Below are 27256 nucleotides of genomic sequence, written 5' to 3'. Positions count from 1 at the left end.
CGGCGCAACTATTTCCACTGGCGCGGGTAGTACCGAGACCTGAGCCTCCCCGGCAGCTGCCTGTTGTAGAAGGAGGTCCTCCAGGCACTGCATCCATACCTCCTGTCGGCGTGCCGTATCCACCAGCTGTCGAGCCGCCGCCACCTGCTGCGTCACCAGATCAGTGAGGGCCACAAGCTGACCCCTCGACTCACGGACCTCTTTGGATCCGGAGGCAGCGGGTATCTCCGCTTCCTCAAAAGTCGCCGCATCGTCCGCTCCAACTAACTTAGAGCGTGAAGTCGGCATTGACACTACAACATCATAAAAGCGCAAGTTAATATAACCCACGCTATCGCACCCCGCTCAAATAATAATACCCCAAATCATGCGAAAGTAAAGAAGTGTTCTTCACTACTAACTCCCGATGTTACGTTGTCGGCCGCCAACGTAACCCTCCGCGAAGTTAGGAGTTATACACTTCAATTTAACTCCACTTTCTAGAGTTATTCAAGATACCCAATCTAGATACTTTCGCTTACAAATCGAATAGACCTCGTCTCTCACGAGCCTATTTCCTATAGTCCAACTGGCCTAAGGTTTACTAGGTCCCCTAAGACTCAACCCTAGGCTCTGATACCAAATTAATCTGTCACGCCCCGGGACCCAGCGGAAGCCCGCCCGGCGCGTGCCCAGACCCGCCATATGTCTACAACATATAAGGCGTCTAAAAACAACAATAATAAAAGCAATAATAAAAGACATCTAGGAGTATCAGAGCATAATAAATGTCTAAATGCTACAACAAGGGATGAGGAAAAGCTGTAAATCCACTAAATAAGGCATAAAGTAAATACAATAGGAAATCCCAAATACAAGTGCTAAGAGTAGATACATAGGTGGTCTCTATACAGGGTACAAAACTCTCACTCTCTCAACTACAAAAGAAAGAGTAAACCACCTAGGCAAGTAAGCTCCTCGCTAGCTAGCTACGCGATCCCCTTGCCGCGATCCCGTGCCTCCGCCGGTGCCGAAGGCTCTGAAAAGGAAACCATAAAACAGGGGCGTGAGAACTATTAAAAATAGTTCCCAGTGGGCAATTACTGACTTCAGTGAATGCACCACAAGGCCCAAAGCTACAAAAGATGTCAGTGACTATAAAAGTAGAAAGGCGACAGGTAAGTAAATATGTAACCTACTACGACATGATATCTCTACTTAGCATGAATAGCATAAGTATGAAAGCAACTATGCATAAAGTAAATGTCTCCAACTATCATGATGTTCACAATGTGAAATAGTGAAGTTCCGTTGTTTACTATTCTAATCAATGTCCAAGTAGTACACTAAGTCATCATCTGTCCACATGTCATAATGGATATATATATATATAGCCCAATCTGAAGAGACCCACCCGAAGGCTGTCTATGGCCCTGAGACCCACCCGTAGGCTGTCTGGCCGGTGCCGAGCCTAATGGCCCCGTGGTAGTCATCATCCCCACCCTAGGAATGAGCCTGTCCCACGGCAATCCACTTCGGCGCCCAATCCCGCACGGCGAATATGAATCGCGATGGCTATCTCCGGAGTGCCGGCTTGTAGGGAGCGACCCTCACAAGCATGTGCGAATGAGCACAATGGCAAGTAGTCAAACGATCTGTCGCAAGTACCAAGTCCTCATGTCTAATAACATGGAATATATCGAATGTCTCAAAGGCCTATCTCTATGTCATCATGTCTCTAACATGGAATATATAGCAGATGTACAATGGCCTATCATATATCTCTATGTTGCAGTTTCATAGTTTACTAGTTTCGAGTGCCCCTTTATGACACTCTTGTTCTCTATGTCAAAACATGGCAACTATGTTCCAAAGCACATATTCCAAGTTATAATACTCATAAGAGATGTATTTTCCACTTGCAAAATAAACACTTTTTTCCATATGCATGCATTCTACTCATATAGCTCCACTATATAGTGAAATTTTCATAATACACAAGGCATGCATTTTAAGTGCTCTAAAATTCATATAAATCCCATTTAGCATAGAAATGAACTTAAAAATATTTTACAACAAGTAGAAAGAGCATAGGGGTCATTTCGCCCCATTTCCCCGAAGCCAAACCCACCGATGACAACGGAACTTCTCGTGCGCTCCCTCGAGGGTGTCCCCTAGTCTCCTAGTATCCTAGAGGTACAAGAACATGCGTCACTCGAATGAAACGAACCATCAATAGCTCAATCATTAAGCTAATCAAGTATAGGTGAGAAGAACTCACCTCTAGTGCAAAAATCTCCTCTAAAGCTCCAAAATGAAGCTAGGGCTCATCCAATCCAACCTAATGGAAGCCTCTAATCCACTCAATCTAGCTCCAAAAGCCCTAGAATCAAAATGCCCAAAAATAAGCCCTAAATCTCTAATTTAGGGTTTCATCACAAAAATCTCAATAGAACTCTATTCTAGAGGAAGAGAACAAGTGGATTACCTCTTAGAAGCTTCAATCTAAGCTCTAAAAGCTCTAAGTCCCAAGATCTTCCCTCCACAAGGCTCCAATCCCAAGCTCTTGGCTTCAACCATGGAGGAAAAGCACCAAAAAGCGAAAAAAGAGAGGTTAATCCAAGAAAAACCCAAAAGAGAGGGACCAAACCCAAAGAAATGAAGGGGAGGGTGCCCTACCTTCTCCTCCCTGTGCTGTGAGCTCAGGAGGTGCCCTAAGGGGCGTGGGTGCTAAATAGGTTAGGCACAAACGCGGAAAACCCCCCGCAGTTCACACAGTTCAAATTCTGCCAAAGTGTACCGGTACACGGGAAAATGTACCGGTACACAGCCTACGAAAATGCGAACCCGAGGCTCGAGTTCGAAATTTGCCACAAGTGTACCGGTACAACCACCAAGCGCGTACCGGTACAAAATGTGTACCGGTACGACCATCAAGAGTGTACCGGTACACCTGTGCAGGATGTAATCCGAGGGTAGGCTAAGTCCAACTTTTTGGTGACCTTAGCGCTACATAAAATACTACAATTCTCGGAGTACGTGCCATAGGTCGGAACACTGTCAACGACCCACCAGAAAGTCTGGAAAGACTCGGGACACTGCCCAAACACTCGAACCCCGCAATTTGCAAAGGTCCAGTGCTTCACAGTAAGAGGGCGAGAGAGTGGCTAAGAGTGAGAGAGGCTGAGAGAGGAAGAGGTATATTAACCCTCTATTGTAACAAAATCCCAAAAGCCCCCTCAAAAATCTAATTTCCAAAGCAGACCCACTGTTTCGGGTCCCTTGTACTGGTACACGGTTTCTTGTACCGGTACAAGGCCTGGCAGACAGCCCAACCCGAGAGCTCGGTTTTTCGATTTCGCAGGGCTTGTACCCGTACAAGGCCCCCTTGTACCGGTACAAGGTCTGGCAGCCTCCAACCCGAGAGCTGCGATGGTTGTACCGGTACAACCATCACTCTTGTACCGGTACAACAGCTCCAGAATGCTGTTTTCACTCCGTTTTGGCTCTACTTCGCGCCGATCGATGTCCAAACCATTCCAACATCTTTGGAACTTATTTTTGCTCTTCCAAACTTGTTGGAATGCCGACTGGAACTTGTCCAAACTGTTCAATTGCCCACTTTGGTCCATTTGGCCAAAGTTAGCAAATTTCCATCGAGATTCAATATCTCACAGGTGGTGCCACAAAGTCCTCCTCCCGAGGCACGACCTCAGGCGCCGCACGCTAAGATCTCCCTCGGTGCGACGTCCCCAACCGGTGCAGGCGGCGAAGGAACTGGAGCCTCCCTGGAAGCTGCCTGCTGTAGAAGAAGGTCCTCGAGTCGCTTCATCCGCACCTCCTGTCGGCGCGCCGCATCAGCCTGCTGCTGAGCCGCCACTGTCTGCTGCGACACCAAGTCGGTGAGGGCAGCAAGCTAGCTCCTCAACTCACGGACCTCGCTGGATCCGGAGGTAGCGAAGGTCTCGACCTGCTCAAGGTGTGCCGCATTGTCCGCTCCGGCAGATTGAGAGCATGTCATCGGCATCACACTACAACATCATAAAAGCGCAAGTTAGTAAACCCACGCTATCGAATCCCCGCTCAAGAAGATAATATCCAAATCATGCGAAAGTAAGAAAGTGTGCTTCACTACTAACTCCCGATGTTACGTTGTTGGCCGCCAACGTAACCCTCCGCGAAGTTAGAAGCTATACACTTTGATTTAACTCCACTTTCTAGAGTTATCAAGGACACCCAATCATGATACTTTCGCTTACAAATCAAATAGACCTCGTCTCTCACGAGCCTATTTCCTATAGTCCAATCGGCCTAAGGTTTAATAGGTCCACTAAGACTCAACCCTAGGCTCTGATACCAAATTAATCTGTCACGCCCCGGGACCCAGCAGAAGCCCGCCCGGCACGTGTCCAGACCCGCCATACGTGTAAAACATATAAGGCGTCTAGTATAAAACGGCAAATAAAGCAATAGAAGAAAGACATCTAGAAGTATCAGAGCAAAGTACAACTAGATTCTACAATAGAGAAATAACCAAAAGGCTAAAATCTAATAAATAAAACGATCAAGTAGTACATCTGAAATCCGAATACAAGTACTATAAGTAATACATAGGTGGTCTCTATATATGGATACAAAACCTCTCTCTCTCACAACAACAAACAATAAGAGAGAAAACCACTTAAGCAAACTGTAAATCCTTGCCATCTAGCTGCGCGACCCCTTTGCCGTGATCTCGTGCCTCCACCGGTGCTGAAGGCTCTAAAAGAAAACCATAAAACAGAGGGCGTGAGAACTATTAAATAATAGTTCCCAGTAGGCAATTACTGATTTCAGTGCAATGCGCCACTAGGCCCGAAACCAAGCAGGTAAGTAAGAATAAATAAGCAATATGAATGACAAGTATTTAAACATGAATACTTATTAAACCATGATATCTCTACTTAGCATGAATTTGCATAAGTAATAAAGCTACTGTAATATGAATGTACATGAGTATGACCAACATAATGTCCACAAGCTAAATAGTAAAATGTCAATGTTTACTATTCTAGTCAATGTCCACTCAGTATACTAAGCTACCAATGTTCCAATCCTGTAGGACCTACCCGTGGGTTGTCCGGTCTGCGCCGTGCCTAATGGCCCCGTGGTAGTCAACATCCCCACTCTAGAAATGAGCCTCTCCTACGGCATCCCATTTCGGCGCCCAATCCTGCACGGGCGAGCATGTGTCGCAATGGCTATCTTCGGAGTGCCGGCTTTGGGGGAGCGACCCTCACAAGCATGTGCGAATGAGCACGATGGCAAGCAAGTGTAAACGTCCGTCTCGAGTCTCAAGTCATCATGTCTAAAATATGGAATGTGGCAAATATCTCAAAGGCCTATCACTATGTCATCATATCTTAAACATAGAATATAGTCGATGTCCAAATGGCCTATCACTATGTCTCTATATTGCAGTTTCACAGTTTACTAAGTCGGGTGCCCCTTTATGGCACTTTTGTCCACTAAGTCCAAACATGAGTTTAGTATTCAAGAATACATAATTCGAGTAATTTTCATCATATGAGACATGTTTCCAACTTGCAATATAGAATACTTTTCACATGCATGCCTAATACACATATAGCTCTACTATATAGAGTTGAATTTTCACGATACATAACACATGCATTTTAAGTATTCTAAAATTCATAAAAATTCTATCTAGCATAAATATGCATGCATTTCGATGAAACAACAACTTTTAACTACTTAGGAGAAGATTTCTCCTGTTCCAATGAAGCCAAACCCACCGTGACTTCTCGAAACCCTTGTTTGCACCGACGAAGGTGCCCACTACCTCCTAGTACCCTAAAGGTAACAAAAGGAGGGATACACGAACGTTACGAATAATCATTTGCTCAATCATTAAGCAACACAAGCAAAGGTGAAGGAAACTCACCGAATGCGAAGAAACCTCTCACGATCTCCAAAAAAGAGTTAGAGGCCTTCTAAACCAACCTAAACAAAGGTTCTAATGAGATCAATTGGGCTTCAAAAGCCTCTAATCAAAAATCCCCATTACAAACCGTAAATCCCAATTCTAGGGTTTCAACTAGTGGAAACTAACAAATCATGGATCGAAGAGGAGATTAAGCTTACTAACCTCACTAGAAGCTTCAAATCACCCAAGAACCCAGCCAGCGATGAAGATCTTCCCTATACCAAGCTCCAACCACGAGCTCAAAGCTTCTCTAATGGTATAGAACCAACATAGAGCAAGGAGGAGAAGAAAAAAAAGATCAAAACTAGCTACAATCTATCAAAAATGGAGAAAAGCTCAAGGGAGGGGACCTCACCTGGTTCCTCCATGAGTTAGGGCACAAAAGAGGTCCTCTAATGGGCTGGAATGGGTTAAATAGGGTTTGCAACAATTGCAAATACAACCCCTAACAAAAACAGCCTTTGCTGCAAAGTGTACCGGTACACGGGAAAGTGTACCGGTACAAATCCCTCGTATGCGCGAACCCGAGGCTCGGGTTGGCAGGAATCTCATTTGCACCGGTACAACCATCGAGTTGTCACCGGTACACTTTCTGTACCGGTACAACCATCAAGGTGTACCGGTACACAGCCTAAAAAACTGCAACCCGAGAGCAGCCTAAGTCCATCGCTTTGGTGACCTTAGCGCTACTTTAAATACTATAATTCTTGAGATACGAGCCATAGGTCAGAACACTGTCAACGACCCTCCAGAATATCTGGAAAAAACTCAGAACACTGATCAAACACTCGAACCTCGCAATTTGCAAAGGTCCAGTGTGTTACAATACATGAGTTGGTAAAGCTTTGGGCGGATAGGGGAGGTGCTGTCCGTTCGGCGTTTGTTGACGTGCCCGAACCGACCAAATTGGTGGTCGCGCGGCGTGACAGATATAATGGTATCAGAGCGTGAAAAGTGAAAGTATAGGATAGACCCAGGAACCTTAGGTTGGAAACCATAAGGATTTAGGTTCGTGAAATGTAACGAGGATCTGGATTTGTGACGAAGGGTTAATTGATTGGGTCATGTGTGGCATGCCTCTATAACGGATGTTAAGGGTGGATCCAAGGTGTAGTTCATTTTCATCAGGGAGTGTTCATGTTGGGTGCACACAACATGAAACTGAGTGATGAGAATATGCTCCCTTGTATGACTTTCGCCTGGATTTGAGTCGGGGTTAGTGTTGCGTGTAGGTGTCGCGCGCTTGACCTTGAGGGTTGAGTTGTTACATGTTCGGTGGTTGTGCGTGGCCGATCTTTAATGAGATCGACGTGGCTTTGGAAGAGTGGTGGCCTCGAGTCGGCCGAGCTTGGTGGAAACTCGAAATTTTGGGGTCAATTGGCCATGTTGTTGTAGTGGTATGACGATGAGTCGATGTGGTGTGGTGTGGATCGACTCTATGGAAAATCTTTTTAGGAAGTTTGTACGATTGGAGCGGGTTGAAGAGTGCTAGCCGCATCATGTTTGGAATGGATCGGGTGGTCGATCAAGTTTTCGGCGACCCCGAGATAGTTGTGGATGTGATCCCGAGATTGTTGACCTTGTAGGGAGGTGTTAGTTGTAGTGGTTCCCATCAGACGCAATGGTGTGCGTTGCGAGGTAGATGGTGTGATCTGAGGGTTCGCAATGAGCGTCGAGTGGCTGTGGATAAGCGACCCTGGTTATGGAATCTACTGCTACTGAGGGTGTTGTAGCAGGATTAGCATCTCGGAAGAGGTTCCATGATTTGATTTGAGGTGGATTCGGAGTATTGCATGCATAAGTATAGTTGGGGGTGGAACGTGGATAGATTTAGTCCCCTGGCATGCATGTGTGATAGTGGTATCGCCTACCAAATGGATAGGTGTGATTGGATTGTGTTGGCGAGTGGTTAGTTGCGAGCCGAGAGTTAGGCTCGAGACAGAGGTAGAACTGATGGAGTAACTCTCTGGGCATTGTGAGTAGCTAATTGTGAGAGTGAAGTCAGGATGTTTTGAGGACGACCTTGTGGTTTGAGAGTTTCGGATTATGCGCCGACGGATCGAGTGGTGGTAATAGCGTCCTCGTTGTGTGGATAGTTGGACCAGCGCCGAGCTTTGGCGAGTGTGTCACGCCCCGAGTGTAGGGTACCAAACTCCAAAATTATGAAGTTGCGGGGCATGTTGGTTTAGAAAGCCATTAGAATGATTCTGGTGAGGTCCGGAAGCATTCGGGCGTTTTTGGAGCGCGTAGGAGCGAAAATGGGACCCGAACACTATGTTGGACCATGGACTTAATCCGGCATTAGCGCGGATGAAAAGATGATGAAAATACGCTCGAAATCATGTTTAGAGAGTCTCGGTTCGATTTGAAAAGAATCGGAGGTCAAACGAGCGAAAACCGACCTCGAAAACGAAAAAGGCTGAAATTTGACTAAGTCCTAAAAATGCTAGAATTCTGGACCTTCGGAGACCGGTCTCCCACTGCCAGAGACCAGTCCCCTATACAAAAAATGGCCCCGCGCGGGCAGTGCATAAAACACAAAGTTGAGGGGGTTTCTTGCAATTCTGCATTAATGAAGGTTGTATAGAGGTGATATGAGACCTCTCCTCTCATTTTCTCTCAACCCAAACACTAAAACACTCTCTTCCTCTCTCTCTAGGAGCTCTCCCTCTCTCTCTAAGAGTGGATTTAGGAGGAGAAGGTGGAGATTGGAGCTTGGAGAAGGACCAACATCATCTTCTTCATCTTCTTGCTAGCTAGTTGAGGTAAGCTCTTTAAGTCTCTCATGGTGAATGTTTAGAGCATGGCTTAGACCTCTTTGAACTTAGCTAGATGATGTTTATTAGTGCTCTAAGAGTAGTTGATCTCATTTATTGCAAGATTAGTAGCTTGTATGAAGCTAATTGCAACAATGGTGATTTAGGGCTCCAAAAAAGAGGGCTTTTGCTTGTGAGGGGTTTTGATCTCAATTGACCCTTCTCTAACCTAATTGTTAGGTCCCCGAACGCGTTCTTGCACTCGGTTTGAGCATTCGTCGAGGCTACGCAAAGATATTAAAGAAAAGGCCGATTTCGGTACAGATTGCCACAGCTTGCGGCGAAAGCTTCCTAAAATCTTGGAAACGGAATCGTAGCATCGTGATATCACCAAAAGGTGGGGGGTGTCCATCCTGAAGCAACCGAGCTTCCTTTTATGTCTGAGTTCTATTTTGATCATATTCATATATTGATATTGTGCATTATAGGATTAGTAGTTGATTACATTCCATTTCCTTGCATGTTTCCTATGGTAGTGTTGTATTGTGGGCTTGACACTTGAACTTAGGTTGCATGAGGATTGGGTCTTGTGACAAGAATCCTATAGTAACAAGAATGATGATGAACTTGGACATGTAATTGGCCTAGATGAGTGGCATTTGGATTAGTGTAATAGAGACACTATAACAAGAACGAGTGGCATGTCAATTTAGTGTATCGAGACACGTACAACATCATGACATAATGAGTAGCATTAAACTAGTAAAGTAGAGACAATATAACAAGAACGAGTGGCATGTCAATGTAGTGTATCGAGACACATATAACATCATGACATAAATGAGTGGCATCAAATCTAGTGTAGTGGAACACTATGGCATTTGAACCTAGGGATAATAGATTTTCCCAATTGTCATGTTGTAGACATTATGCATTTTGCATTAGTGCAGTTGAGGCATTGTGACCCTGGTAGATAGGGTATCCTCTTGTGAGGATTGGATCATACTCACTAGTCTGTTTTCGCTTGTCGGTGGTCGCTCCACCAAAGCAGTGGTCTCCGGAGTACTTCACGATAGGGTTGTCCCGCAGACGGTCTCGGTGTGCGAGTGCAGCTTCTCCTCACCTATGAGATTGAGAGTGAGTCGACAACCTTCGGGTTGGCCATGAGATTAGATATTATCGAGGCATAGTTGCATAACGCACTATGTAGTAGCTCGTACATTCATGTGATTATTTGAGGCATAGTATCATGTGTAGATTGTATACTATGTAGTAGCTCATGCATTTCACTTGGATATGGCATTCGGATATTTGAGGCATAGTAGCATGTTGCAGGATACATTACTATGTAGTAGCTCATTTCCATTGTTGTTGAGGCATAGTATCGTGTGTAGTTTGCATACTATGTAGTAGCTCATTTCTTTTATTGTTGAGGCATAGTATCATGTGTAGTTTGCATACTATGTAGTAGCTTATTTTTTTTATTGTTGAGGCATAGTATTATGTGTAGTTTGCATACTATGTAGTAGCTCATTTCTTTTATTATTGAGGCATAGTACCATGTGTAGTTTACATTACTATGTAGTAGCTCATTTTCATTATTGTTGAGGCATACTAGCATATGTAGATTGCATACTATGTAGTTGCTCATATATCGGATCATTGAGGCATAGATCATATACTATGTTGTAGCTCACATCCTTGATTATCGAATGCATAGTAGATTGTTGCAGATTACTTTACTATGTTGTACTTCAATTCCATATTTATCTATCTATCTATCTGCTTGGACCTGCTTGGACCTAGTGGAAAGATCGACGGAGTCGGCGGCCGAACCCACTGGGAACTATATTTATATAGTTCTCACCCCACTTTATTGCAGGGCCTAGCGAGAGAGTACCGGCAAAGGACCGTGGAAAGGGCATAGCGCCCTAGTAGCTAGTAGCTTTCCCTTTTGCATTAGAGTACCCTCGTGTACATAGAGATGTGATGTATTTGGGAGTTACTTATGTATTTGGAGAGCCATTTTGTATTATGAGAAGAATGTGTATTCATTTTGGAAGATGAAAATATAAACCAATATGTAAAGGTTAAATGTGATGTAATAGCTAGATGCATCTCTCTTTATTTCATTTGTATGTTACTTGTGATTCTTGCTCTTAATTGTATTGCACTTGTGGTGCTTGTATCATCGCTTGTTGGATCATGTATGTTGAATGAATTTCAGTACCCAAAACATAAACAACTAATGCTATTACAAGCATTCACATACATGCAGCTTCTCCGGTATCTTCTTTGTTATGTGCCATAAGCACCATCGATGCCGAGTATCAGGAAAGACACGTGCGATAGCATTTTGCATCGCTTTATCTTGATCTGTGATTATTGCTTTGGGGGCACGCTCGGACATGCATGACAACCAATTCCGAAAGAGCCATACAAACGATTCTGTATCTTCAGTGGAGAGTAGGCCGCATCCCAACAAGATCGACTATCCATGATGGTTAACAGCAACGAAAGGAGCAAATGGCATATCGTACTTATTTGTTAGATATGTCGAGTCAAAAGTAATTACATCTTCGAAACATTCATACGCCGCTTTACTCCGAGAATCTGCCCAAAAGACATTGCGAAGCCGAAAATCATCGTCTAGATCTATGGCATAAAAAAAGTTTCCATTTCTCTCTTGCATTTCTCTAAAATAATTACAAATTGTTTCGCCATCACCTTCACCAAGTCGTAACCGACGGACTTTTTCAATATAATTACGAGCATCCTTCTCTCCAAATATTAAGTTTTCATACCCACCAGCCTCAACAGCAATAAAATTAAAACTTTTATTTAATCTGATTCCCGCACGATCATTAAGATCAAGCCGCCTCTTGACGCTTGGATTTATAACTCGATTGCAGGAAAAAAATCGAGACTTATAAGGACTTAGGACGTGATTATGCTCAAGTATAATTTTGCTTATTATACAAGATGAATCTACATTTATTACTACATTTATCCTCGCAAGACAGTTCGTCTTCACTACCGCTGGACGAGAACAAAGATTCGTCACGGTCCGATGCATTTTTTCATGACGAGAGCATGCGATTAGTATATATATGTAGCCTTACCATCAGTCATTTTTGTTGACCTCTTTACAACTCCAAATCTTATTTCTTGTGCATAATGCTTATAGAAATTAAAAACGGCTTCAAAATTGATAAAAGACATTCCAATTTTTAGTGTCGAAATATTTATATCTCTGACCTCACTGTTTCTTTCTTCATCTATCTCAAAAATTTTCAATTCAAATAATCAGTCAACCCAGACATTTAACAAAATTGCTCACCTGTAAGACATCATATGCAGTCGAAATACAAAATTGGAATAATGGTGAGCAGGCAAACTATTTATCAAAATCTATACATCTAAATTAATAATGTATACACCACATTCTACTATACCCTAAAAATACATTATCTGTTAACTAGTAGATCATAGTCCAAATCAATGATAAAATTAATCAAATAATTCATCATAATTAAAAATTATTAATTTACTCAAAAATTGCTACAAAATATTAAAAAATTAAGTGAATCAATGAGTTCAAATGAAGCAATGACTTCTTAATTAGCTCAAATGGCAAAATGCGTTCAAATTAAAGGAAAAAATTTATACTAAAAAAAATTTATACGTAATCTTCAACATGGATATTTCAAAGCACAAAATTTATACCAACTTTATTACTCAATCAATGCACTCTATTAGGGTGTTTAGCTAAGCATCTACCAACTGAATCTTACATAAAGCACTATAAATAGAACTAAAACACAACATCAGTTCACCAATAGACAACAAATCATAATATCATTTGGGAATAAAACTCTAAATATTGGATAGTGATCGGGCTAGCTTAGGCACTTTGACCACAACAAAGCAGATGCATATTTTAATAACTAATAGGATTATTATTTACAGAAAAAAGAACAGTTGTAATCAATGATCTCAGAATTGCTCCCTTTGTTATCTTCCACCGAGTGTTTGAATCAGACATCTCATACCTGATTGTGTATGTGGCGGTGTAGGAATCGTTGTCGGGTGAGCCATGTCGATCAATTTTGCCGCTGATCTCGCTCTCTCTGTTTCTCACACAGAGCCGCTGTTTCTCGCAGAGACGGAGAAAAGAGGAGGGAGGAGCTGGTAGAATCTAGTTTGTTGGAAGAATCCAGCTTCGTTCTCACTTTCTCTGCCTCTCTCTCTCTCTCTCTGTTTCTTGCACAGAGCCGCTGATCTCGCTCTCTCTCGCACCATCGCCCCTCTCTCGCTCGAGCTCTCCTATCTCTCGCTCGCTCGCTCGCAGGCCTCTCTCTCTCTCTCTAGCTTGCAGGCCACAGAAGTAAAAAAGAGGGAAAGAGTGAGGGGCCAAAAAAGGGGAGTGAGGTTAATACTAATTTTTTTTTTTTTTCAGAAGCAAAATTTTTTTAGCCTTTAGGGGCCTGTTTGGCCTAGCTTCTGGATAAGTGATTTCTGTAAAAGTGATTTTAGTTTGGAGAATTGATTTTGGTTAAAAGCTGTAGAGCCTTTGGTTGAATTTAGAAATAAGTGATTTTTCTGAAATGATTTTCTAAAACTGTTTGGTAAAAAAATTTTGATTTTGCATATATTAATATTTCTACTAAATTTTATTTTTTAAAATAATTATAATTTTATTTTAATTAAAATTTTTAAATTTGAATTAAAAGTTGACATTTTAAATTTAAATTTTGAAATTTGAATTTGAAATTTGAAAATTTGAAATTTGAAATTTGAAATTTAAATTTTAAAATTTTTTAAAATTTTAAATTTAAAATTTTGATTTTTGAAATTTAAAATTTGAATTTTTAAATTTTAAAATTTGATATTAATTTATAAAATTTGAGATTGAACTTAAATCATTAAAATTTTTAAATCTAAATTTTAAATTTTAAATTTGAAAAGTTGAGATTTAAAAATTTAAATATGAATTTAAAATTTCAAAATTTAAATTTAATGTTAAATTTATACTTTGAATCTAAAATAAAAATAAAAATTAGAAGTTTGAGTTCAAAATCAGAATCAGTTTTGGAGAAACAGTTTTTTTCTGCTTTTAATTTTGAAGCCTTCAAAATTAGTTTTCTGATTATAGAAAACAGAATCGGATTTTCAGAATGTCATTTCCAAATGCTCTACTGAGATCAAAAGTAATTTTGGGCTCAGAATTATTTTTGAATAGCTAGGCCAAACAACCCCTAGATATGTGGGTTGTAGAATGTACAACCCTATGTGGGTTGTATCAGTAGCATCACCCGTCATTATTTTTTTAAAAAAAAATCTATTATTCTCAACCATTGAATTTACTGGTTGTAGTATCTACACCCGCTGTGGGATTGTACCGGCAGCACTGCTAAATAAAAATACGAAAAAAACCGATATGCTTGGCAAATTGGAAACACCCAATTAAACTGCAACAGAAAATACCAAATCAATGTCCCCATCGCGGTGTTTGAAGATCCACTGCCGGACTTTTTTTTAAACTGACCCTATAGAATTTTATATTTGGCCAAATAACCCTCTGAAAATTTTATTTGTAAAACTAACCCTCCTTTCGCCATGTCGGCGCCAGCCTGGATTTTTCTCGTAAAGACGGTGAATCGTTCACCGTCTATGCGCATTTCTCATGAAGACGGTGGATGGTTCACCGCCTTCATGAGACGGTGAACTATTCACCGTCTTTAGAGCGACCACACCCCCCAACTTTGGCCAAGTCCTGGAGACAACTTTGGCCAAGTCCTGGAGACATAAAACACAGATAAGACGGTGAATAGTTCACCGTTTTATTTGTGGTGGAGTAAAGACGGTGAACTGTTCACCGTCTTTATTGGTAACCTGAGGTGGGCCAAGGTAAGACGGTGAATCGTTCACCGTCTTCACTGTTTTTAATGAAGACGGTGAACAATTCACTGTCTTACCTAGGTATACCCGGAGCCCCGACACCTCTCCCTCACTGTTCGCTCTCTTTCTCTCTTATCTCTCTGTCTCTCTCTCCCTCTCTGCCTATCCCGCTCCAACGAAGAGCCGCACCCCGTCATCGCCACCGCCAGTCGCCGCCACCCCAGCCGACGTCGCCGCCGCCGGTCGCTGTCGACCCACCGAGCCTTCCCCCGTGCCACAGCAACCCACATTGCAAGTAATACTCTATCTTAGCAAGTTTCTAGGTTTAAACCTAGTTTAAACTAGTTTAACTAGTATAAACCCTAAACTCTAAAATCCCTAAACTAGTTTAGCTAGTATAAACCCTAAACCCTAAACTAGTTTAACTAGTATAAACCCTAAACCCTAAACTAGTTTAACTAGTATAAACNTATTTGTAAGTATTTTGTTTGATATTTTTATCCAGTTGATTGTATTTTGTTATTCCACTCGTGATGTTGTGTTTCTCGTTTGAATATTTCTTATCGTGAAAAAACTTGCCTCAAACTTGTTGAAATAGGCGCTAGAATTGAGCTCAACCTGGGGCTGGTTGCACTAAAGGCGGTGAATGGTTCACCGCCTTTAGTGCAAACTCCAGAAACCCGAAAAAAATGGCTAAGTCCTGGACTGGGTTCTTTTACACAGATAAGATGGTGAACCATTCACCGTCTTTATGTCTCTACAGATAAGACGGTAAACAATTCACCGTCTTATCTGTGTTTTAGCCCCACCACGACTTGGCGGCAATTTACTCTAAAGACGGTGAACCACTCACCGTCTTATCTGCATTTTAGAGGTGGCAATTTACTCTAAAGACAGCGAAGTTTTCACCGTCTGATTAAGACGGTGAACCACTCACCGTCTGATTAAGACGGTGAACCACTCACTGTCTTATTTGTGTTTTAGGCCCCCTCTCGAGGACTAGGCGACTCTCGAGGACTAGGCGAAATTAGGCTGGCTAGGTAGAATGGCTTATGACAAGATAAGACGGTAAACTATTTACCGCCTTTGTGAAGACGGTAAACGAGTGACCGTCTTCTCTAGGTACCCTTGAGAAGACGGTCAACCATTTACCGCCTTCACGAGAGTGCTTAAAGACGGTGAACGAGTCACCGTCTTTATGAGAAATGCTGATCAGGCGGCTGAGGTGGCGAGAGGAGGGTTAGTTTTACAAATAAAATTTTCACAGGATTAGTTTGGCAAATATAAAATTTCACAGGGTTATTTTCAAAAAAAAGTCCCGACTGCCCATGGCAGCCCCCCTCTCTCTCTCTGTCCCCCTCGATGTAGTCTCTCCTCACTCGCCATTTTCCCTTGACACTTAACGAGTGAATGGCATGGCCGCCCCCTGCTTTTTCTCCTCACCCTCGTCTTCTTCTCCTCTAAAGCTGATTCCCATCTCCCTCCTCCTCCTGTCCTACACTTTCTTCCTCCTCTTCTTCCCCCCTCCTCATCCCCTTCACCTGACCCATTTCTCCTTCTCCTCCAAATCTCCTCGTCGCGGCCGCATCCTCCTTCCCCAGTCCTTCTCATCCCAGTCGTCGTCCCACTGCGGCGGCGACCCCCCTGGCCTGCTCAACTACGCGGCCCTCCACTTCTGCCTGCTCTCCGGCGACCTCCGCCTCTCGCTGCCCTCGCTCTCCCTCCTCCTCCTCCTCCACTTCCGCCTCCTCGCCTCTGCCGCCTCCCTCCACTTCTCCCCCGCCGTCTCCCGGCTCGCCGCGCGCCTCCGCCTCTCACCCAGCATGGCCGCCGTCACCCTCCTCTCCCTTGGCAACGGCGCTCCCGACGCCTTCGCCTCCGCCGCCGCCCTCCGCGGCGGCCTCCCTCGCACCGGCCTTGCCGCCATCCTCTCCGCTGGCACTTTCGTTTCCGCCTTCGTCGTCGGCGCCGTCACCCTCCTCGCCGCCCCCTTCCCCCTCGACCCCGCCCCCTTCGTCCGTGACGTCTTCTTCTACCTCGTCGCCTCCTCCGCCCTCTTCTACATCTACCTTAGCGCCGAGATCTTCCTGTGGCAGGCCGTAGGGTTCATTCTCTTCTACCTCTTCTTCGTCGGCTTCGTATTCTACATGGATTTGGCCGCGGAGTGTAATGATACAAGGGGGAGGGAGGTGCAGGCTAGGATGGTGGATGAGAAAGAGGCTTGTGGGCAGAGGATGATTCTGCCCCATGCATTGAAGCTGGAAACAAAGCAAGTGGCGGAGGATAGTAAATCAGGCCCGGGATTTTGTGGCCTGATCAGAAAGGTATGTTCGGTTTCTATATTACGCCAGTTGTCTGCGTTTTGCAAGCTACCTTGGAAATTCATCCACTCTCGAGAACTGATAACACCCGTTTAGTTTACTCAGAAGGATTTTTTTTTTTCTTTTTTCCTTTTTTGGGTTGGGGGCGGCAGCTGGGGTCGGTGGTAATATAGCCATGCTAGGGCAAATTTAAGCTTGCGGTAGGATAAATACTAAAAGTAAATTCTGGGTTTATATTTTAGAAGTTGCCACCTTAACGACACAATTTATATACTAAGACCTATTGCTTTCTTGTGATATTGAAGACTGGGTTAAAGTGCTATACTCATGGTGTTAAAGGATCTTCTTAATATCTACTACTCGAGTTTGTGCTTGATGTTTGCAACTTTTAGAGTTATTATACCCCTTTCTTATGTAAGACACAAGCTTGGTATAACACCTCAGGTAGCTACCTTATCTTTTTGAGCGTAAAGATTTGGGGAAATTATCCAGGATCAACTTATCGCAGTTAATTAATGTCTTTCATGGTGGTGATATTGATATTATTCAGCACGCGATAAGCCTGTTGAAGATTAAATACTTACACTGAAATTCCCAAATGTTCATAGTTTTTATCATAATCGCACCAAGATGCAATAAAGTTAAAATTTGTCTTCTGAAAATGAAGTATGGTTGACACGATGTACGTGATTGGTTCTAATGGCATTGGAGACACTGGTGAATGGGTTGAAAAATTTAGTAAGGGATATTACCAGATCACTACTGTTTTGGGTCCACTTTAGAGTAAGATTACTCCAATTGGGAAAGATCTTTGTGCTCTTTATTACAGCAGGGGATTAGGATCTTTACTATATGTATTAGGATTAGCCGCTACATTATGGTTGCCATCTTGTAAGAACGAGAGTTTCAAAGTGTATTGGGATTAAGGTTTCTTGAGAGATTGACTACTTTATTCCTCTATAGTGAAATGTTTTGCTCCTATTTGCCAGTGGATGTAGGATGTATTTTCAATTCAGTTTTTGCTATATGAATATTTGTTCGACCTGTGTGTTTCTTGTTACGTGATATGGAGATGCTTGCGACTTACTTCCACTGACACCGTAGTATGCTCCATTTCTTATTAAAATGGTCTTAGCCAGCCATATGTTGGAACCTATGCACACCCGCATCTAGATTCGCATCAGCATCCAACACTTTTCCACCCACAATCGGAGTGGACGCACCTACGACGTTTGTCGCATGCGTGTCTCGCTTCGTTGTTTAAATTTCAATATTGAATGCTGTGACGCCTCACTTCCCATGTGGTCACCCATTGTGTAACTCCTCTAATCCAAGACTCGCTCAACCCTCTTAACCTCTTGGGTCTAACCATCACCCAAATTGTTATAGACGGGTTAAGAGGTTTAGCCCTACTAATCCTTATATATAGGATTATTTTAAATTCTGGGGGTTTCTCATTCTTCTCCTCCTTTAAGTTTTGATGTCCTCGTCAGGCTCAAGCACACAAGCACCAGGCAAGCCTTTGCCTACCTTGTGAGGAGCTGCGTTCCATCCACAATGATCGTCAGTCGGAGAGCCGCGCTCTTGCCTGTTGTATAATCCTTGCTCAACTAAGACTCGTCTCACACTTTTGGCTTGTCGTTGGCTCTGATACCAATTTTCACACAACTGCTTCTCAGGGGAGTTACAAATTCTAGAATTACTCTAGCCTAGACTCGCTTAACCCTCTTAACCTCTTGGGCCTAACGATTGCCTAAAATGCTATAGTTGGATTAAGAGGTTTATCCTAGTAAATCTTATATATAGAACTATTTCAAATCCTGGGGGTGTCACAAACGTGGGTTGGACATGGTTTGGACTTGTCACGGATTCGACGCGAACTCGATGCAGACTCGGTGTGCCTGTTAATTACAGTTAGACTCGTTAATGCTATCATTCTTCTACGACTACACAAATGTGAGAATTATTTATTTGATGCCCTAGGACCTACTCTAATTACAGTTAGACCCATTCTCGCCACCTCTTCTACTGCTCTCCTCCACGGTGATATCATGTCTATAGTAGGCTTTTAGTTTTGCCTCTTTAGCGATAATGTTTTATCTTCGCCTCTCCTCCACAACCCTTCTAGTAAGCCTTCCTACGAAGTTGCAATATTCATCCCTTTCCCATTGAAGATTTTAGAATTTATGGTTTTTTTTTAGTGTTTATTTTGTAAATATCAAGGATTTAAGTGCCCATCCATATGGTCGTATCTACTGTGTCGCATCGTGCCAACAAGATATCGACATTATACAGCTCTCGTGCCGATGGCACGGCTCAAAAGTCTTTCTTTAAATTAGTGAGTAATTTTTTCAAGGCTAAATTACAGAAAACCTTTCTGTCAATACCCGATTTTTCACTTCCCCCTTTGTAATTTCAAAAACCTACACTTTGCCCCCTTAAAAAATAAAAAATTTCGCTTTGGCCCCCGCTGTCAGTGTTCCGTTTATATTCTATTTTTTATACCCAAAATACCCTTGAAACCCTCATCCTTCCTTACCGACCTCGGCCGCGCTGCCTCGCCCTCTGCCACCTCACCCTCGCTCACCCCTCTGTCTATGCCCACACGTACGCCCTCACCCTCCTCCGCCGCCTCACCCGCGCTACGCCTTTTTCTTGCTCCGCGACGTTGCCCGCAGATGGATTTGAAAAATATGGGGATGAAAACTGTAAATATAGTTTCTAGCGGGTACGGCCACCCAAGATAAAAGCCCGACCTACCAGGTCTAAAGGAGGCAACATAAGTATGGGTTAGTACCATCTATAAAAACAAATAACTATATAAGAAATAAACATGCTTATGCCTCTATTCATGATAATGAAGCTACTCGTGTGACGTAAACTACATTTACTCACTAGGTTCATCATCCTAATCATATCACCCGACTCAATCTTAAGTCAATCACATGCAGAATCGCCGTCATCGTCTAGGCAATTGTAAGAAGGGCAAAAGAACATACCTTCTTGGGTTGAATTGATGAAAATATATAGTATAAAAGATAGGTCTACTATAGTAACATTGCCTACTATAGTAATACTACAATTAGGATTACATACCATACAATCCTATTCTATATATGATAATAATATACAGTATCCTAATATACCATAAGATACTAAATATATCGTAACATATACTAAATATATCGTAACAGCAATAGATAGTGGAATCGCTGCAGCACTTAGCCATAAATCCACAAGTCGCGGAATCGCCGCATTCATTGCGTGCCGGGGAATGGAATCGTCATCCCCATTTTTGCCCCAAATCCACAAGTAGTGTAATCGCCACTTTCATGGTCTCATCAAGGGTTCATATGTTTCACCCTATATGTCAACCTTTCGAGGTTTAAAGTCAATCACACCCAAGTGGTCATCCTACCACTATATTTTTCACCTATGTTCAATGGCACTGTGTTCTCTATGCTCACATGTTGAGTTTTCTACCAACCCTAGAGAATGTCAACCTACATTTAGTCCACAACATAGGAATGCAATATGACAATGCATGCATTTACATATCAAATGAGAAGTCCTTTAATAAACATATATCACATGTATGCTCATTTACTCATACATAGATAGTAAAATTACTTAATGCAAGTAATATATGCCTCATGCATGCATATTTCTTAATTAAACTATCATGCAACTCATAAAATTTAATTTAGTTATGTACTTTCTAGACATTGAAGTAATCTATTCACTTCGGTAGAGCACAACCCACCTTAGAATGCTCCTAACTGTTTGTAGACACTTGCTAGTAGGCTCTCTTTGGCTATAGGCTTAGTTGCAAGCTTCCTTGCCCTAAACAACAAAAACGGTTCGTTACCTCATTTGAACCCCAAACATTTTTATTTCACGAAATCAAGTTGTCCCACATGATTTTTTAACCCCAATTAGGGTTTTAAAAGGTCAAATAATTTTTTTAACCCATCAATAATAAAAGCCCTTTTTCAACTTAGGGTATTCCAAACAATGCCAAAACCTAAATCTCATGGCCAAGGATTTTAAGTGCCTATCGGCACGGGTCGTATCTATCGTTTTGTATCGTGCCAGTAAGATATCAACACGATACAGCCCTCGTGTCGATGGCACAGTTCAAAACCTTTTATTTTTTAAATTAGTAAGTAATTTTCTCAATAAAATTCAAAATATTTGATAAAAATACATAATAAATAGTTGGAGTATTTTATTGCTAAAGAAAATAAATAGCTCATGCCATTATGTGCTAGCACACGTATTTTTTGTGACCAGCATGCATCGGCATGGTTTAACATGCACCGTGCCGTACCATGCCAGCAAGTTTCTGGCACGACCGCGTGCCACGGCACTTTAATCCTTGCTCATTGTAAATCTCTATTATTTGTAGTCTAGATTTGTCTAGTGTTTGATAAAATCCCAAAAATAAGATAAAATTCGAAACTCTTAACTTAAAACTCTAAGAACTCACCTCTACCTCAAGCTCTCCAAGCTTTTTCTTGCTCCATGAAGCTTGCTCCACACCTCGAAAAGCTCTCCCAAGCTTGATTTCCACAATCTCCAGGTGGTGGAGATAATCTAGAGTGAGAGAGAGTAAAAAGGAGTGAGAGCGCAAGAGAAAGGGTGTTTCTTGTGTTTTCACAAGTATGGGGGAAGGGCTGAGGTTTTCCCTCTAAAAGGTGTTGCAACAATTGCCAAAAACCCCTTGAACAGCATTTTCTACTAGGCAGAGGGTCCGAATCCTCCAGTAAGGTCATGACCCCAAACCTCACTTTTCCTGTCTGTGCAGGCAAGGTCCGGACCCTCCTCAAGGTCTAGACCTGTAGCCAAATTTTAGAATTTTCGCAGTCAAGGTCGGGATCGTTTGGGCACGTACAGAAAAGATCAAAGTTCGGATTCTCAAGTGCGGGTTCGGACCTTGAGAGTCCAACAGCCTAGAAACATTTTTTTCAAAAATTTTTGCTTTCGCTCCTTGGAGCTCTAATTCACTTCTAATCATTCTGAAACCCTCGGAACTCGTTTCTAAATATATCCACAATTATTTCTCAACTGTACTTCCCGCAATTTGGCCAAAATTTAGTATGCTATACTGAAATACGGTACACTACAAAAATGCTAAATTCATCCAAGAAAATTAAAAATGGGACCATATAATGACTAAATCAAGTGAATCTATTTTTAGATTTTTTGTAAATTGTAAATAAAAATTTGCATAATTTCATATTTCCTCACAAAAAGAACTTTACAAGTTAAATATATTCTAAATGTATGGAAAAAAAAAATAGGTGTAGATTTTTTGACTTACCTAGTAAGTAGATCTTCGATTTTGCTATTTCTTTTTCTTTTCTTTTCTTTTAAGATCGAAGTGATCAAAAAAAAAAAAAGAAGAAGGGATTAAAAGAAGAAATTAGAGAAAAAATCATGAGAAAAAAGGGAGGAAAACATAGAAAGAAAAAAAAGTGGAAGAAATGTGAGAAGAAAGAAAAAGAGAGAGTAGAAGAGAAGAAAAGGTAGAAGTGAAGAGAAGAGAGCAGAAAGGAGATTTTAGTACACTAGGCTTCTTCAAAAATTTTATTCTAAAATTAGACCCGTCAAAATTTTATTTGTAAATGTAGTCTCTGTTTTGTTATGTGGGTGCCAGCATGGTGGGGAGAAAAAAATACGTGAAAGCGGTGAATGGTTCACCGCATTCGTCAAATTATTTACGGCTTATGAAAGCGGTGAATGGTTCACCGCTTTTAAAAGGATATACGATGAAAGAATGGGAGAGAGGAGGGGAAAATAATAAAGGCGGTGAACGGTTCACCACCTTTAAAATAACTTTATTGGTTTTAAGAGGTGTTATGGAAGCAGTGAATGATTCGCCACATTTAAAAGCGACGATTCATTCACCGCTTATATTTTTTATTTTTTCAAAAATTCAATATAACATATTAGAGGTCTATTTTTATAATTATTTTTTTAAAAGACTTTTTGCAATTGTAAAAATTGGTAGGATCATTTATAAAAAAAATTCGAATAGAAAGATATAAAGGCCTATGGGAGGAAAAAAAAGAAAAGAAGCCAGAAGTAAAAAAACGAAAGAAAAAGAAAAACACAGCGTGCCCACACGGGACGTGCTGCGATACCATCTGGGTATCGCTCTGTCTCGTGTGATACTCAGAAGGTATCACAGCACAAGGGCGCCAAGAGAGACCATCCCTGTAATTAGTGGGCACAGTACGCATCGCCCTGACCCATATCTTACTCCCTTAGAATTTAGATAACTTTGAATAAAAAAATTTGTATTAGTATTACTACAATTTTTTATGTTGGACAAGTATAATAGTGCATGACCATGGTGTGCATCAGAACTCTCATCATCTATTACATAAAATTTTGTAGTGCAATACATCCCTCGTTTCTCTTTAGAGTAACCTTTGCCCAAGTCTCAAATCATAAATAATTCTACTTAAATCCTTCTGTAGGCTGTGCATGTTCTTACAAAGATATGTCTAATTAGATGTGATAAGCTAACCAGGTAAAAGCATTGAATTTAAGTGTAACGTAGCGGGCTCCAGGCTTACCTGTTAGCCATCACAGGTAAAGTAGTCTTCAGTCCTCGCCCTACTTCAAATAACCGGCGAGGGGGTGAAAATAATAACCAAGTTCTTCAGCATTTCTTGTGCCTTTATGGATTAATATTACTTCAGCTCTAGGATTACGAAGTTGTACAGTTTCTGGTATATTTTGTAATACTAGATGATGCCTTTTATCCATGTTCTGGTGTTGTCGTTTTACTCCATTGATTTCGTGAGAACATTTGTCCTAATGAGGCTGTCAGTGTTGTTGCATACCATGTGAGGTAAGGATTGATATGTCATGTATTTTAAACATTCAAGGGTCTTCAACCTAGCTAATAGTTATGCAGGACTTTGTCGTCCTCTTTTCTTCTTTTATGAAATTTGGCATTGCTTCCAAAAATTGCTAGCTATTTCTTTTGTGAAGCATCTGCTAGTTTTCGAGCACTTCAGATGACGAAATCTCAGATAGTTTCTGCTGGATAGACCTCAAGGAGATGATTCAGATGTTAGTTTGAGAGTATAGAGACTATTCTAAGACTGCAATCATTACCCACTACCCAGGCATGATAGAGGTTTTTGGACTCCAGAGGAGAGTATTGATAATTCAATGCTGTTGAGGAGAGAGAACATCAGTCAGTTCTACAGGCACATAGGCACTGAAATTTTTTCTGATAGGAATGAATTCAGGTATGTTCTCACATTGAAAATCATAACAATGTGAATAGCAGCTAACCAAACCATCTTTACTTTCAATTAATGATGTGAATCTATGGTGCATCAGTAGTTATTGGTCCATTATTTTAATGATTATCTGTACTTTGTTTTTGCCTCGACATTTGTGAATTCAGAAGACTAAACAATGTCACTAATTTGTAGTTTGTTCATTACAGAGCTTAGTATAGAAGTACTTTCATATGGTTAGATTGCATTGACAATAACCTTCTTCATGTTACACCTCAGATAACAAAAGTTTGGGAAGTTCCTATCACAGTCCTCCTCAAGCTTACTATACCGTCGTCATCACGGGCTGAATGGAACAGGTTCTATGTCTCAGCTAACATTGCCTTATGCCCTCTCATTCTTCTATATTCGTTAAGTTCGTTCGTCGCATTGGACAGCCAAATAGTATTCTTTCTCCCACGTACCCGCTTTCCACTCTGGTCTATCATCCTATTTGTAAGCCTCTGTCTCGCACTATATCACTTCATTTTCGAGAAAGAACCCCCAGAGACAGAGTGGACAGTAGCAATCACCTTAATCTCTTTCATGATGAGTGTGTTTTGGATCTCGACAATGGCGGGGGAGCTCTTGAACTGCCTTACCGCAATCGGAAGCATCATGAATTTCCCGCCGGCGATCCTTGGCTTGACGGTCTTGGCATGGGGGAACTCGGTGGGCGACCTTGTTGCTGACGTGGCGTTGGCCAAGGCTGGCCAGCCGGCGATGGCCATGGCTGGGTGCTTTGCGGGCCCTATGTTTAACATGCTGGTTGGGCTGGGAACGGCGTTTGTGGTACAGACAGCGAGAGTATACCCGAAAGCATATGAACTCCAGTTCAACATTGGGATTGTGGTTGCTTTTGTATTCCTCCTTTGCAGCTTGATGGGCTCGCTATTGGTGATTACATGGTATGGATTTCGGGTACCAAGATTCTGGGGATACTGCCTTGTTGGGTTGTACGTTCTTTTCACCGCAGCGGGCTTGGCTCTTGCGAGATTATCTGGTTGAGATATATCAAGCGGTAGCTGTGGTCGATGATATTTGATCTTCGCCCACAATTCAAGTTATATGGTGATGAATTTAGTGTTGGCATCTGCTGCAACCGTCTAGTGCGTACCTTAATGTCATGGGAGTCCAACTTCATGGAGTTCTTCCCTCTGCAAACGAAACATGCTGGGTTTCCAACTTCATTGGAGTTCTTTCCACTGCCAATGAAACATATCAGATGATACTACAGCTGGACGCCAGACCAACCATGTTCAGTATGGTAATTGAGCTTGGTGTGAATCACAAATGTCAGATAAAATTCTTATGAAAAATAATGTAATGGTAGAAAAGGGTAACGAAATATATATTTGCTCTTTTTTTTTTTAATTTTAACCTTCCTGTTGGCTTCACATATTAGTGTGATATTATTTGATGATGATGGTAGAAATTCTACATTAATTTATGTTTATTGCAAATGAAATTTCATTCATTCGCTACGAATACTCTTTCTTTCACTCTCCCTCCCTCTCTCTTGCTTTTTAGGCTGGGAGTCAGGTTTCACTCGGTCAAGTAGTTATTTGGGGCAGCACTGCCACCTGTATATCCTTAGATTAGGTGTACATTTTAACCCATCTGTCCAAAGTTCCTTCATTTCTAGTTTTATCGACGTTTTCTCCTTTTCTGGGCTAAAATTGATAGTACCCGAAAATTCAAAAAGGGATAAAAGAGTGAAAGGAAAATATGAGAGAAGCGAAAAAAAAAAAAGTTCATCTAAGTGTCACGCCCCAAATCCGAAATGTAATAGACCACAATTTGAAATAAATCGATCAGTAGAGAGATTGACCAACTACAATCATAATTTAAATCACCTTATTCCATAGATCGATCAAATTGACTAAACGAAGGGCTTGATTAAGAAATAGAGCAACAATAAAACAGATATAATTAGTTTATGAAAGGAACTGCCTTCTCACGTATACAAAAGATTGTAATAGGCAACTCTGTTACAAGTGTTCTGTTCTCCGACGCCCTGCACGTATAGGCAACTCTATCTAGGTGGCAGGTCTTTGCGTGCACATAGATTTAGCTTCCGAGCTGGGGCGTGACAACCACCTCCTTCTTGACCTTGTTGTCCTCTTTGCCCTAAAGGGTCGAGCGCGATTCAGACTAAAACAAAACAAGGGGAGGGAAAAAGAGTGTGAGAGAGTAAGAAAGAATGAAGAGAGGATGAGAGAACGAAACCCAAGATACCGCAATCATCTCCTCCTCGTCCTCATCGTCATCCTCGCAAGAGAGCAGGTTGAGAGTGGGTTGAGCGCGACGAGAGAAAGTTGGTGAGAATGAGGAGAGAGAAGAGATGAGAGAATACGTGGCTTTAGGGTTTCATCGAGGTGAGGGAGCAGAGCGGGTTGGTGGAGAGAGAGCACCTAATGTTAGGGATTTTGTATTGGCAAGTTTCGTGATTTGAGCCGGAGTCTTGAAGGGTTCGGTAAGTATTGTCAACGGTTGAAAAATCTAAGCTTCCGAGAAGTACTCAAAAACATCTCACAAGTTGAATCACGATGCTCAGGTATGATTTAGATGTTTCCCATGGTGATTCATCTGGATTTATGACATTATAATCATATAGGTAATAATTAGTGCATTAGAAGTGATTTTTGAAACTTTTGAATCATTTATAACAATATTTTATATTGAGTTCAGGTACCAGGCTCCAATTCCTCAAAACCGGGTTGAAAAACCTAATGTTTTATACTGAGTACCGGAACCCAATATTGAGTTCCTCAAAACCCGAGAGCAACAATTCTGCAAATTAAATTGTGTATCAATACCATATTTCAGTACCGGGACTATATCGACCGAGTACCGGTATTGCATCGGCCGAGTACCAGTACTCAGCATTAGGAAACTCCTGTTGCGTCATGGTGTACCGGTACCCACATTCGAGTACCGATACTCAGTGTACAGGTTTTCTAATATGACTCTAATCCGATTCTAATTGATTCTAAAGTCTATAAATACAAT

The 27256-nt window shown here is 41.7% G+C and overlaps 1 protein-coding gene across 1 annotated transcript; it reads left to right on the top strand.

Moving 5' to 3' along the window:
* On the top strand, positions 16038–25576 carry LOC109719272 (cation/calcium exchanger 5). The gene is made up of 2 exons (XM_020245848.1): positions 16038–16946; positions 24485–25576. Exons 1-2 carry the CDS (start codon positions 16038–16040, stop codon positions 25250–25252), a joined length of 1677 nt encoding a protein of 558 aa, XP_020101437.1. The 3' UTR covers positions 25253–25576.

Source organism: Ananas comosus, linkage group 13, assembly GCF_001540865.1.
Source record: "Ananas comosus cultivar F153 linkage group 13, ASM154086v1, whole genome shotgun sequence".
Taxonomy (NCBI): domain Eukaryota; kingdom Viridiplantae; phylum Streptophyta; class Magnoliopsida; order Poales; family Bromeliaceae; genus Ananas; species Ananas comosus.
This window is presented reverse-complemented; position numbering and strand designations above follow the sequence as displayed.